This window comes from Ylistrum balloti, unplaced genomic scaffold (genome assembly GCF_031769215.1).
Source record: "Ylistrum balloti isolate Yb309-2 unplaced genomic scaffold, AGI_CSIRO_Ybal_v1 Utg370448, whole genome shotgun sequence".
Taxonomy (NCBI): Eukaryota; Metazoa; Mollusca; class Bivalvia; order Pectinida; family Pectinidae; genus Ylistrum; species Ylistrum balloti.
The window spans coordinates 54,038-66,990 of record NW_026782298.1 but is presented as its reverse complement, the minus strand read 5'-3'; the positions used below and the strand labels follow the sequence as shown (position 1 = coordinate 66,990).

At 35.0% G+C, this 12,953-nt stretch overlaps 1 protein-coding gene across 1 annotated transcript; it reads right to left on the bottom strand.

The window, feature by feature from the left end:
- Positions 1-85: 85 nt before the first annotated feature.
- Positions 86-12,908, bottom strand: LOC132554891 (deoxyuridine 5'-triphosphate nucleotidohydrolase, mitochondrial-like). The gene is made up of 6 exons (XM_060219224.1): positions 12,757-12,908; positions 12,273-12,364; positions 10,552-10,596; positions 10,196-10,270; positions 4,355-4,425; positions 86-3,148 (listed from the first exon to the last, which is right to left on the bottom strand). The coding sequence occupies exons 1-6, from the start codon at positions 12,906-12,908 to the stop codon at positions 3,092-3,094; spliced, it is 492 nt and encodes a 163-aa protein (XP_060075207.1). The 3' UTR covers positions 86-3,091.
- Between the last annotated feature and the right edge of the window lie 45 nt (positions 12,909-12,953).

Here is a 12,953-nt window from a genome sequence, read left to right as displayed (position 1 = left end):
CAAGCTCTGCTGTTTAATGTTGAATATCAAAAGAAATGAGGGGTCATATGCCTCTTTGTTATGAAAATCAAAAAATGTACAAAACTTCGATACAACTGAAATTTATTGAATAAGGAATTATGAAATCAAGTAAATGTGTCAATAACACATGCCAACTTTACGATGTATAAAGAGTGTAATATCAATATCCTAATGACACTCCAATGACCCAATGTTTGATGACACTACAATGACCCAATGTTTGATGACACTACAATGACCCAATGTTTGATGACACTACAATGACCAAGTGTTTGATGACACTACAATGACCCAATGTGTGATGACACTACAATGACCCAGTGTTTGATGACACTACAATGACCCAATGTGTGATGACACTACAATGACCCAATGTGTGATGACACTACAATGACCCAATGTTTGATGACACTACAATGACCCAGTGTTTGATGACACTACAATGACCCAGTGTTTGATGACACTACAATGACCCAATGTTTGATGACACTACAATGACCCAATGTGTGATGACACTACAATGACCCAATGTTTGATGACACTACAATGACCCAATGTTTGATGACACTACAATGACCAAGTGTTTGATGACACTACAATGACCCAATGTGTGATGACACTACAATGACCCAATGTTTGATGACACTACAATGACCCAGTGTTTGATGACACTACAATTACCCAATCTTTGATGACACTACAATGACCAAGTGTTTGATGACACTACAATGACCCAGTGTTTGATGACACTACAATGACCCATTGTTTGATGACACTACAATGACCCAACGTTTGATGTCACTACAATGACTCTGTGACAGTTCATTCTTGTATTGAAAATGTAGACCTTAATATATACTGTGGCATAAATAAACAGGAACTTTTACATCATACAATGTTTTGCTCTCTTCAGCCACCTCACAATATTGTGGATAAATGTGAACATAAACTTGGTTTGGTTGTACACATGAATTCTAACATCATAATTATAACATTTACATTCAATTGTCATGTTATGATACATTGTACAAACATTTTTTTTTATACTATAGATTTAGCACACAAGATTCTCTTTAACAGCATTTATCACATTGAACAAAATTTCATTAGGGGATTCCCTAAAGTTATATTTAGCCACATTTATCACATTGAACACAATATCATTAGGGGATTCCCTAGTTATATTTAGCCAGACACATAGGTCTCTGTACAAAACTTTGAACACATGATGGTGGTAAATCTTCGATAGTTGAGCATCCTACAACTAAGTAAATATACAAATAATAACAAAACATTTTCTACACTTATATGGCAACTTCTACAAGCAGGCAAAAATGATAAAAACACAATTATCTAGTATGTACTTCAAAGGAAAGTTTGTTTGTAGTTTGTATATATATATATTATATCGATGGATGTTAAGCTTCATCTACATAATAAATCTGGGAGCTATCCAAGTGAGGTTTATCAAAATTCAGCAATTTAATTGAAAACTGTAGATATAACTTTGGAAATATGAATTTAAGAACCAGAGGAGGTAGGAATTCGCCAGACAATTTGGAACCATACAGCCCGTTTTGTAATGCATCATATTTCAACACATGGGTAGCTCAAAAAATCAATTATTCAGAATTTTCAAATTTACTAAAATTGCAAAAATTAAGTCCAGCAAAAAGGAAGTTCTACAGTACTTGTAACAGATGGAAAAGACAGCGCTCTGAATATTCACTATTTATATTCATCTTTTGACTTGATATTGACAATCTTCCTAGACTTACAAGTACCATAAGCCTCAACCCTTGAGATACCGTATTCAATCCAAGAAGCACCCAGGGCACTTAAAAATTTCATTTAAGGGGGGGGTGGGGGGGTGAGACCATCTTAGATGTAAAAGAAACACATTCAGTACTAAAAAATCTACTGTACAGTTCATGTATTTACAAAATCACAAGTTTTTTTTCACATGCAATAAAACCATCTTAGACCATCTTAGATATAGATTTTTTAATGTTTTTCTTGAGTACATCTCCTTATAAACCGCTTATTATATCAAATACGGTATCAGGATTACCAAATTACGTAATGATAATCGCTAAATAACTGATAGAGTGATTATTAGCTGTGGAAGATGATAATGAGCCAGGTAAACTGATGTCTTGTTAGACTAATTACTTACTAGCAGTTTAATGAAATACTATTTGATTTTTTTTACTCTAATTTGGCGTTAGTTATACCTGTACAACAGGGAGCACTGATAGTACTTCACCTGAAATCTAATTGTTAGTTATACCGGTACAACATGGAGCACTGATAGTACTTCACCTGAAATCTAATTGTTAGTTATACCGGTACAACATGGAGCACTGATAGTACTTCACCTGAAATCTAATTGGTGGTATTTTATTGTCATGGATTATTTACAGCCATGAAGATCACAAATGTTTCAGTGTGCCTTTCTCTGATATTTAGGACAGTAAGAAAACAGATCTACAGAATATCACACAAGTTTACATAGATTTTCCTCCGCAGAAACAATTAGGACAGTTAGAAAACAGATCTACAGAATATCACACAAGTCTACACAGATTTTCTCCCTGGAGGAACAATTAGGACAGTAAGAAAACAGATCTACAGAATATCACACAAGTCTACATAGATTTTCCTCTGGAGAAACAAAGATATAAGTATCAACATCACACCAAGAATTTATCAAATATTGTTAATGTTTTGACAGAATACAATTTTATCGTAATATGATATTCAACAAATAAGCTTTTGTTATGTTAATCATATACAGAAACTGATGTAGTTGTGATATTTTAGCACAATATCTGAAGACACAAAAATATGTACATATACAGCAATAACATTATCTAGATCTGGTGTGAGTAGTATTAGTAGTAATTTGTCGTCACTTTCTTCACATTTTCTAGATCTGGTTAACATTTAAGTAAGTTTTCACACACACACACATGTCATTGTTCTGACATAATTGCATTCTTATTTTTGTTCCACTGAGTCAAAACATTTTAATTTTTCACAGACACCAATCAGCATGTCTTCTTATTTACTAGTTTTTCCCAGTTGATCCAAATCCACCAGACCCACGATCCGTATCGTCCAATTTCTGAAGCAAAAATAAATAACTTTGAAAATCAATGAAAGCATGAGACTAATATAGATCTGTTTTTGATTTAGAAAAGCTGACCCAATCTAAAAGTCTACACTAACAGGGTTATAAACAGGAGATCCCAGTGGGATCTTTGCGCCCACCATTGTTTGATCTTTATATGCTCTTTTAAAGTTGGATCTTTTTTCCCTTCTGATCTGTTCTCTTCTTTCTGTTTTCGCTCTTAAGGATAAGAAATTTGAACATTCCTTTGCAGAAATAGCAATGAAAATCTTCACCTGCCAATTCCAAAATGGCGGCCTGGCAGCTATTTCTTTCTTATGATCAGTCCCAAAATCAAACAAGCACAAGGAGAGACCAAAGGGACCATACACATGAAATTTGAGACACATCCATTTGGTACTTCTTAAGAAATAGCAATAACTAGGTAAAGAATTTACTTGGCAAAATCCAAGATGGCTGCCTGTCAGCCATTTTAATTTTCTGGTTAGTTCCAAACTCACACAGGCACAACTAGGGACCAACAGGAACCTATATATGAAATTTGAGATCTATGCAGTAGTTCTCATGAAACAGCGATAACAAACTTTCAAAGTCAAATCCAAGATGGCTGTTTGTCCATCATTTTGTTTTTTTGATTACACCCAAAATCATAAGGGCACAAATAGGGACCAAGGGGAACCAACATTTGAAATTTGAGAGAGATCCCTCTCTTACTTAGCAAGAAATAGCGATAACAAACTTCATTGAAAAAATTCCAAGATGGCTGCCTGTCAGCCATCTTGGTTTATTTTTCATCAGTCCCAAAATCAAACGGGCACAACGAGGGACCACCAGGAACCTGCATATGCAATCAGAGAAAGACCCATCTCATACTTATCAAGAAATAGCAATAAAAAATTGTTTATGGTCAGAAAGGCGGATAGACCACGGATGCAGAGCGATTTGAATAGCCCACTATCTGAAGATGGAGGGATAAAAATTTCAATAGCTTAACTTCTAGAGCTACCCAATTCTCAGAAGGGATGCACAATCAATCTGAAAAAAAAATCACTTTAATGTGACTTTGTTTAACAATCAACCAAATCTCGCATAAACCAATATTTTGTGATTTCTGAAGAAAATAACATACCAATAGTTTTTGAAATGTTTCCATTTTTATGCAACATCATTGAATACAAATTAGTAATCAACTTGGCATACCTCACATTCTTCAAGCTCTGGTGTGTAAATCCTTTCACAAATCAGCTGTGCTATCCGGTCACCTTTATTTACTGTAAACAAGTAATTTTGTATTGTAAACAACATTACCTGTTATTAATAAATCGATTTCAAAGCATGAAAATCACTGAACTGTATCCCCTGCTTCCAGCTACTTGTTGTACAACCTTTACTGAAGATATCTGTCTATCATGATATACTACTTGTAAATCAGTTCAATGGTTGTCTAGTTATATAGCCTCAATGACCTGAAAAGTGATTTTTTAAAACTTGTTCCCATGGTAACAAATGATAACGATAAGAAAACATGACTGCAGGGCAGATGGATATATACCTGTCCCATGGTCCAGAAATGTTCAAAATTTGAAACTTTACAAACATGGAGTATTGATGATGAGATTCACGAGGACAATAATGGTTCAATGATAAATTAAAACCAAGTTTTAAAAGAGATGGGTGGAGAACTGAATGAATCTCTGGTAAGATCAATTTGATCAATTTTTTGCCCGACCCATCAGCTGCTGGGGGTCAGCCAAGGTCATTATATGCATCTCATTAAACTGACATCTTAAACTAATCTTTCTATCCAGGAAATAACATCTGACTACAAACACTTTCAGCAGGGAGAAGGCTCATTTTTTCTACTTTGAATGAAATCTTACTAAAAAGCTGTTTTCCATGAAGCAAATGGTTTTGGTGAGGAGTAGGGTCACATAACCTAGCAAATAATGTAAAACCTATCATTTTCCGATATAATCTAGAGTAGACCTTGCCATCATCTATGGGGGAAATGTGATACTGTGGCATCTGAACACTTTACCATCTATGAAGAGTACTTGATTCTACCAAACCTGGGATTTGAGAAGAAGATTTTTTACTTGTCAATCAATTTGACACTTTTTGGCCCTGCCCCTCAAGCCCCGGGGGTTGGGGACAATATATTTACAAGTTTGGTGTGCCTTAAGCCAAGGAAGAATTTTGTAAAATTTCACTGATCAGTTCTGAAGTTTTCCAGAAGTTGAAAATATTACAAGTTTACAATGCACAATGCCGGACAAAAGGTGGTCACAACAGGTCACCCTGAGGCTTTGTGTCAGCTGACCTAAAAATGTTACAATCACAATCCATGGAGAAATAGTTTCATGTCATAGTTATATAATACCAGAGAAAGTAGTGAAAACAAATTGAAACAACTTCATGTTATAGTGATAAAGCCTGCTAAGTTTGAAAGAAATCTGTTGAAAACTGAGATAGATGTGTGGACAAGACTAAGATTATGAAATCAACAAGGGCCAGTAACTCTTTAAAACACAGGTGAATCAAAAAAGGAACCTGAATTTATGTATATAATCGGCACCTGTGATGAGCGTTATACACAAGACCAATGGCTTCCCCTATAAAACATTATTTGTATACGATGCTGTAAAAAGTGATAAAAACAAAGAATTAAAACATCTTTCCATGTTTAATGTGTTCATTGTGTCACTCATTTATATACAAGTTATATGTGTTCCTGTTCAATTTTAACAATAAATTTCTCAATTTCATGTATTTAATTAGTTTTAATGGTTTGATTCTGTTTTCCCCGTCATCAATGCTCTAGAGATCAAAGTAGAACCCAAGCCTGCCATTTTTATGTCCGTGTAAACAACCTGGCTTAATGCAGCCGATTTCAGAATATTTTATTGTTTTGATAAATGAATTTGCTTTAAAGACAGTGCTCCAGATAACTTTTTGACATGTGGGGTTTTCACTCCTACCTTTATAAATGGAGGGGTTTTTTCACCCCTGCCTTCATCAAGTGTATGGGTTTTTCCATATAAGGGTAACACTGAATTTGTAAATATTATATTTAATTACTGTACATGATAAAAACTATAACAAGCCTTATTTTTATACTAAAATTTTATTCATTTCATTATTTGTTTTTGACAATAAAACAGATCATAGCACTATTTCAGTTGTTTGTCATTCTCAGGAATTAAACATATAGGTTAAAGCACTATACCACTTTAAATTGTATTTAACAGCACATACTTGATTCACGTCTTGTAATTGTATGAAATAAATCAAAATGTTAGACTTAGTTCAGTTTTAAGTTACTATTAACACATTTGTAGGATGCATTATTTTTCATTCACATATGCATCAAGTAGAAGACTGCACCAACTGACTTACTGAAGATTTTTTTCAGTTTGAACAATACACACATCCTTCTTTTTTTCTTTGCTGTCCAAATTTGGACTGCCTTTTTAGGCTCGAATTCTGTAAGTTTGGGTCCAAGTATATTTAATTTCATCAAAGTGTTTACTGTGGTCGCTTTAAGGGAGCATCTATATCTAGATTTTAAGCGATTCTGGACACTGAAGGAGCGTTCACATTCCACAGAAGTAATGCACAGTGTTAGAGCAACCCTTGCCAAAATAGAAAAAATTGTTACCAGTTCTGAGTGAAGTAAAATCATGCGTTTACAGAACATGTCAGTTTCTAATGACTTGTATGCACCTTTAAGCATTCCTTTCACGACAGTCCACTCTGTACGAAGACCATCTTTATCTAAGATTTTTGAAACATCTTGTTTATGATTCTGATCATCATAAAATAAATTCACTTGTTTGGATGTACCATAGTGATCTCCTAGTTTCATGATAGCACCATCTGCCAGTTCCTCCACAAAGTGCTTGGGCTCAAACACCATCCCCATCTCACTTATGATGTCACTCGAATGTTGATCCAAACGGGAATTCATGTTCTCAATCAAACATCTGAGATACTTTTTCTTTAAACTTTTAAAGCTATTTACAGTAGTATCACTAAAATTTTTCAATTCTACTCCTTTCATGTTTGTGTTTCCATTCTCAGAATTCTACCGAAGAAGTTCCAGACACTCACTTTCGTAATGACCTTCATGATCCTGTAAAGCTTCAAGAGCAGAGACAGTACCCTCAAATAAAGGTTTTATCTCACTGAACAGGAGGGACTGTTTTTGTAATTCCTTACTTAATTTGTTAAGTAACTCATGAACATCCATCATCATTGATGTAATCATACACACTTTAGATGAACTAAAATATTTAAAATGAGATTCTGCTGTAGCATTCCCATCATGAGCAATAGATGACAAGGCTGTAACTATGGAAGGAAACGATTTGTAAACAGCAGACACTGCCTGACTCAATGATAACCATCGTACATTATGTGGTTCCTTTATTTTTAATAATGGGTCCTCCAGATTCTTGAACTTGTTTTAGTTTATTTGACCTGCATGCAGAGGTATTGAAAAACCAAAAGAGCGAATTGAAACGTGTTTTGAAAGTTTGTAGTTCACTTAATAACTTATCTTTTATGGTATCACTACAGGCTAACGCGAGTCTATGTGCAATGCAATGAGTATGCACCATGAATGGAGAGTATTTAGCTAAGAGTTGCACACCAACACCTATTTTCCTTCCAAACATCGCTGCGGCCCCATCAGTTCCTAGACATACAAGTGATGACATATCAATACCAAGACTAGTTAGATAATCGTGGACAGCGTTGACAATGGTATGTGCTTTTCCATCTTCAACTTCAACATTTCCGAGGAATTGGGTTTTCAACTCACCAGATGACACGTACCTCACACACATCGAAAGTTTCTTCTCAACACCTGGAATTAATTTATAAAACATTGAACACCAACTAAAACTAATGGTTTTTTTTTTAATGCTTAACCAAATCAATGATTGAATAAGATAATATGTAGTTTATTTTCAGTAAATCATTTTGACAGAAAAAAAAATATTGTACAGTTTTTCCACCAATTTTTTTTCATTGATCATTTCAGTATCTTTTAAATTTTTCTTGGAATATTTTTTGAAGAAATATTTCTTTCATATTAAGGTTAAATTTACTCATTATTTTCATATTTGACGTGCTGTCAAAAGTGTTTAATAATACTTTCAAAATACTTACCAAGGTCTTGGCGTTCATCAATCATAATGGAAAAAAGTTTTGACTCTTTTAACATTTCCACTTGTTCTCTAGTTATTGAATCAGCGATTGTGTCCTGAATGTCTCTGATAGTGTCCCAGCTCAAATCTTTCATTGAGATTTTTACACCATTTAATCTTTGTAGGTCTAGTAATGAATTAATTTTTTCCGACGGAATCATTTCTTTGGCAGCGTACTACACTGTTCTAAACACAGTTTTTGTACACTCGTCGGCTGTATAGGTATCGTCTACGTCACATTGTGCTAGCTCTACATTGTCTAATCTTCGTGGTGTAGAAGCAGTTTTATCCGCTAGTGCTGCAGAGACATGATCCTCCGATTGCTCATGACGTGTCAATGCACTTCGTTGGACGTAACTACACCCTCTGGTGAATGAATTAGTTTTGTTACTTGCTGTGCACAAAGTACATTTTAAATTCAGGTCGTTACGACCATCTGTCCGATTGATGACTTCCACCTTTAACCAAGGGTAATTCCTTTCCCATGTATCGATGGTTTCCTTCTTCGAAAATCCTCTATGGTGTTTTCTTCCTACTTGTTGTATAATATGATCTAATATTTCTCTCACAAATACGTCGATACCGCGATCAGGCTTATCTTTACGGGTAAAACCCATTTTTAACAACGATTGTTGAGGTTTTGACAGTGCCATATTTGCTATGCGACTGGTTTATAATCACGATCAAGAAAGCGCTTGTTACGAGTTTCGTTTACTTGATAAGTGTCTGTTTGACTTAGATTATTGAGTTTTCTAACTACCTAATATTGGAGCCGGACATTGACGAAGAGTCCGGATTTCGCACGGGTTAATGACGCAAATCTTATTTTTTTCCTAGCGTGAAATTAGAAATATTGTGCATGAAAATGCGTTCACGCAGGCTATCTGGAGCACTGTAAAGACACACAAATGATCATCCTAATTCTATGTTTGATGCTTAAAATCGAGTCAGATAAACGTTTGGCCAGCTACATCCTACGTACAACAATGCTTAATTGGTGAGTAACACAAATGTGTTTTATGACTCTCAGGATGTCACAAAGGATACAGCAGACTTTTTTTGCAACTTCACATGACATCACGGGTACACAGAATTAAAATCAGAGTAGTAACACAGTTGGACGAGTCAAATTCGCAGTGTAGACATGAAAGACCAATACAGACTTTTTCTGAAACTGGAGATTATTCATTCACACCAGAACAATCATGTGATATTTGTATCTTTTATCCTTTGATATTCGAGATGATCGTGGCATAAAATGAAAATATGACCAGCTGATATACATCTACATTATTTGTTTCTTGGAATATAAATTGCGACTCAAACATTGACTTTGTGAAATTACATTCTTCACAAATATATAGAATGCTGAAAGAAATCTTTCTGGAGATAACTTGGTTGATTCTATGTTGATAACAAAAGGTTCAATCATCAGTTTCTCTGACAGCCATGACAGAATGTAGTCCAGGTGTGAAAAGTTACTTAGTGTCTACCTGATTACTTACCTGGTAAAATACTTATTTTCTGAGCACACCTAATGAAAACAATATTCTGATCAAGAGACACTTTGTTTGATCGAGTATCTATACTAGGTGGCAAAATCAACTCTCCAGAAATGCTTTTTTTCCCTCCCAATGAACAGTGAACTATAAACAACTGCACACAAAGACATGTATTTACAGCACTAGTGTGTGTTGAATGACATTTTCTCCTGTCTATACATTTCATTTGTGATGGGTCAGAGACTGAGCTTAAGGAGACTCTATGACAGTGTAAAGTTAATGTCTCATCCCCTTGGAAAGCAGCTGTACAAGTGAGTTAGTCTACTAACCTTTGAACTCATTCTCGCTATGGTTGAACAGGAGTACACAAACATTTCCTCTGTAATCTTGGTCTATCACTCCCGCTGTCCAAACATCAAAAACATACTTTATAATCACACATTAATTCATTTATCATGTTTAATTATCTACTTATGGACAATTCATGAATTTACTTAACTGCAGCTCAGGGCGAATTGAATTTTGTAGAAGTAAACCTGACATGTATTTAGTAATTTGAGATAAGGGATTTCTGCCTCATTTTTAAGAAAATAATTTCAATTGGAAATGGGGCCCATTATCTGCCCCAGAAAGCCCTCAATAAAAACTCTGGTAATATGGGCATTGCCATTGTTGTACTACAAACCTCCAACATCTATGAAGTGTTTAGCTGCAAGACCAGATCTTGGTGCTGAAATAAAGAAAAAACAGTAATTTATTTTACAAATAACTTTCCATTAGAATTAATTGATACAGTGGAACTTCTCCAAACTGATCATGTATGGGAGATGAATATTTGGGCACTTAAGGAAGGGTTCAGTTTGTAACGTGAAGAAAGTTGACAGGTCGGGACTGATATAACTGAACTGATTTTGTTTTTGTACATTACATAAACCACTCAGTTCAGCACACACATCGCCATCAGAATACAGTAGAAAACTCCTTATAGAGTAAAAATAGTTTGGAAAAGTGAAAAAAAGTAATGCATGTATACCATATATGACGTCAGCTGAAATGAAATCTGCACATTGCTCAGCAACGTCAGCAGAAACGTCACACACGGCCCCATGTAGCCCCATTCAGATGATTGGCTTGGTTACCAACCAATATACTTGATGAATATGTGTTTACACATAAGTTAGTATGCAGGAAGTTATGTTACCAATGAACTATTTGATATAGAAGTTTGTATATGTTCAACCAACATCATATAAATCAACATTTAATTAATATGTCCATTCTGTATAATTCAATTACCTACAATTAAGATTCCAAAGCTGTGGCTTTCTAGCTCTGCATCAGTACTTATTTTCACTTTATCTGTAGCTGTTCTCTGTTTGGTAAAATAATAAACTCATTCCATAAGATTTCAGGTATAACTATATATTATCTTACTTATAATCCTCTCGACCAGGGTAGATTTGGAGTGCGGCCTACTCATGACAGGTGTTGATTCCATGGTTCACTGGTCAGAACTCTGGTCTGGATTGTTCATGTTCAGTTTTCAGAAGTGATTTTCAGTATATTTCAATCATTTTTGAACACAAAATCAGTTTGATATTTGGAATGGAGAGGGCTCAGTATTGGGAAGGTTTTTATAAAGGCGATTGGTTTAGAGAAGTGTGGGAAAGTTGCATTGTATCTATATTTTCACACCTCTTTTTATCAAAAACAAATTTTTCTTAAAAAGTTTTTACTATTTAAAGATCTCTCAGCAACATCATAGTCCATGAAATCACTAATTTTTGGGGATTGTTAAAAAAATCATGAAAAAGGTATGAAGACCGTTTTCACAACCTATTAAAAAGTATTTTACTGTAACACTAACTACCCTTGTAATTTGTACCTATTATAAACTTTCCTGGGCAATGGTTTTAAAGAAACATTGTTAAAGTCGAGATCTCCTGTATAAAACATAAGTATTTTGTTAGTCTACCTTCTTGTACCTAACCATCCTCGACACTCCAGGGATTACACTATCAATCACCCCTGGAACATTTCATAGCAAATTTGAAGGTTCCATGTGTGACACCTTGTGGATAAGAAGACTACTTTGATCCTTTGATGTACATCAAACAGATCTTGAGTTTGAATAACACTATGTGGTACTCACTTTGAAGTTTGGTGTCGCTCCTTTGTAATCTTCAAAGGAACATCTCGCTCTATAATTGGTCAGTTTTTTTTAATTCTGAAACCTGCTTTAGACCAACCATATAGCTTCAGTTGAGCAAAGAGTGATCTTAAGGGTAACCCCTGGATTATCGAGGATGGTACCTTTGCAAAATTTTTCCTCTAGGTCTGCCCTATTTAAAAGAGTAAGCACATGGAAATATGGATCAGGAAACTTAAAATAAAAGAATTACTGACCTATACGTCCATAACATCCATCTGGCAGGGCTATCTGAATGTCTGTTTTCACTACTTGTTTACCTCTAGCTGGAATCATATAATCGTAGGCACTGAAAAAAATAGGAACTATGTACAGCAAATATGATCAAATGGAGAAACATGTATTTTATAGTGATATTTGTTGGCATGAGTGTGGTTATTAAACCTCAATTATTACGTGAAGCATTTCTGGAATCCAGTTATATACCATTACATTCACAACTCGCCTTCATTATCAGGTGTTAGCTGATGCAGATTTTAGTTTTTGAAGAGGAACGTGCCATTAATTTCTCCTAACGTATTTGGCAATTCCCAAAGCGTTTTACATTGATCACTGAACACTCGTTGTTTGATTTCCGCCCTTATTTATTCTAATAAATAATACTCTGTGACAAAAAACGGTGTCGGTACTCGAGTACCACAAATCAGACGTACCAAAGTACCTTTTGCTATCATACTGTACCTGTACAAATCATATCCAGCGGCTAGTTTAGAACCCCGTGATGGACTATAGGCATGCTTAGTCAAACGAGCGAATTTAAGAATACCACTAGTAGGCATTGTCTTCGATTTCTTTGCAACTGGCTCAAGTTCTTCTTTCAATACTACTGGCATACCCGATTATGGCGCGTTAAGTGTGGTTTCTGTTTCCCGCGCAAT

Excerpts from the sequence above, each read along its gene's own strand:
- LOC132554891 (XM_060219224.1), bottom strand. The coding sequence starts at position 12,908 with ATGCCAGTAGTATTGAAAGAAGAACTTGAGCCAGTTGCAAAGAAATCG. Across the intron at positions 10,597-12,272 it reads TGGATGTTATGGACGTATAG|CACCAAGATCTGGTCTTGCA; the intron begins GTCAGTAATTCT and ends TCTTTATTTCAG. Across the intron at positions 3,149-4,354 it reads CAGAGCTTGAAGAATGTGAG|AAATTGGACGATACGGATCG; the intron begins GTATGCCAAGTT and ends TTTTTGCTTCAG.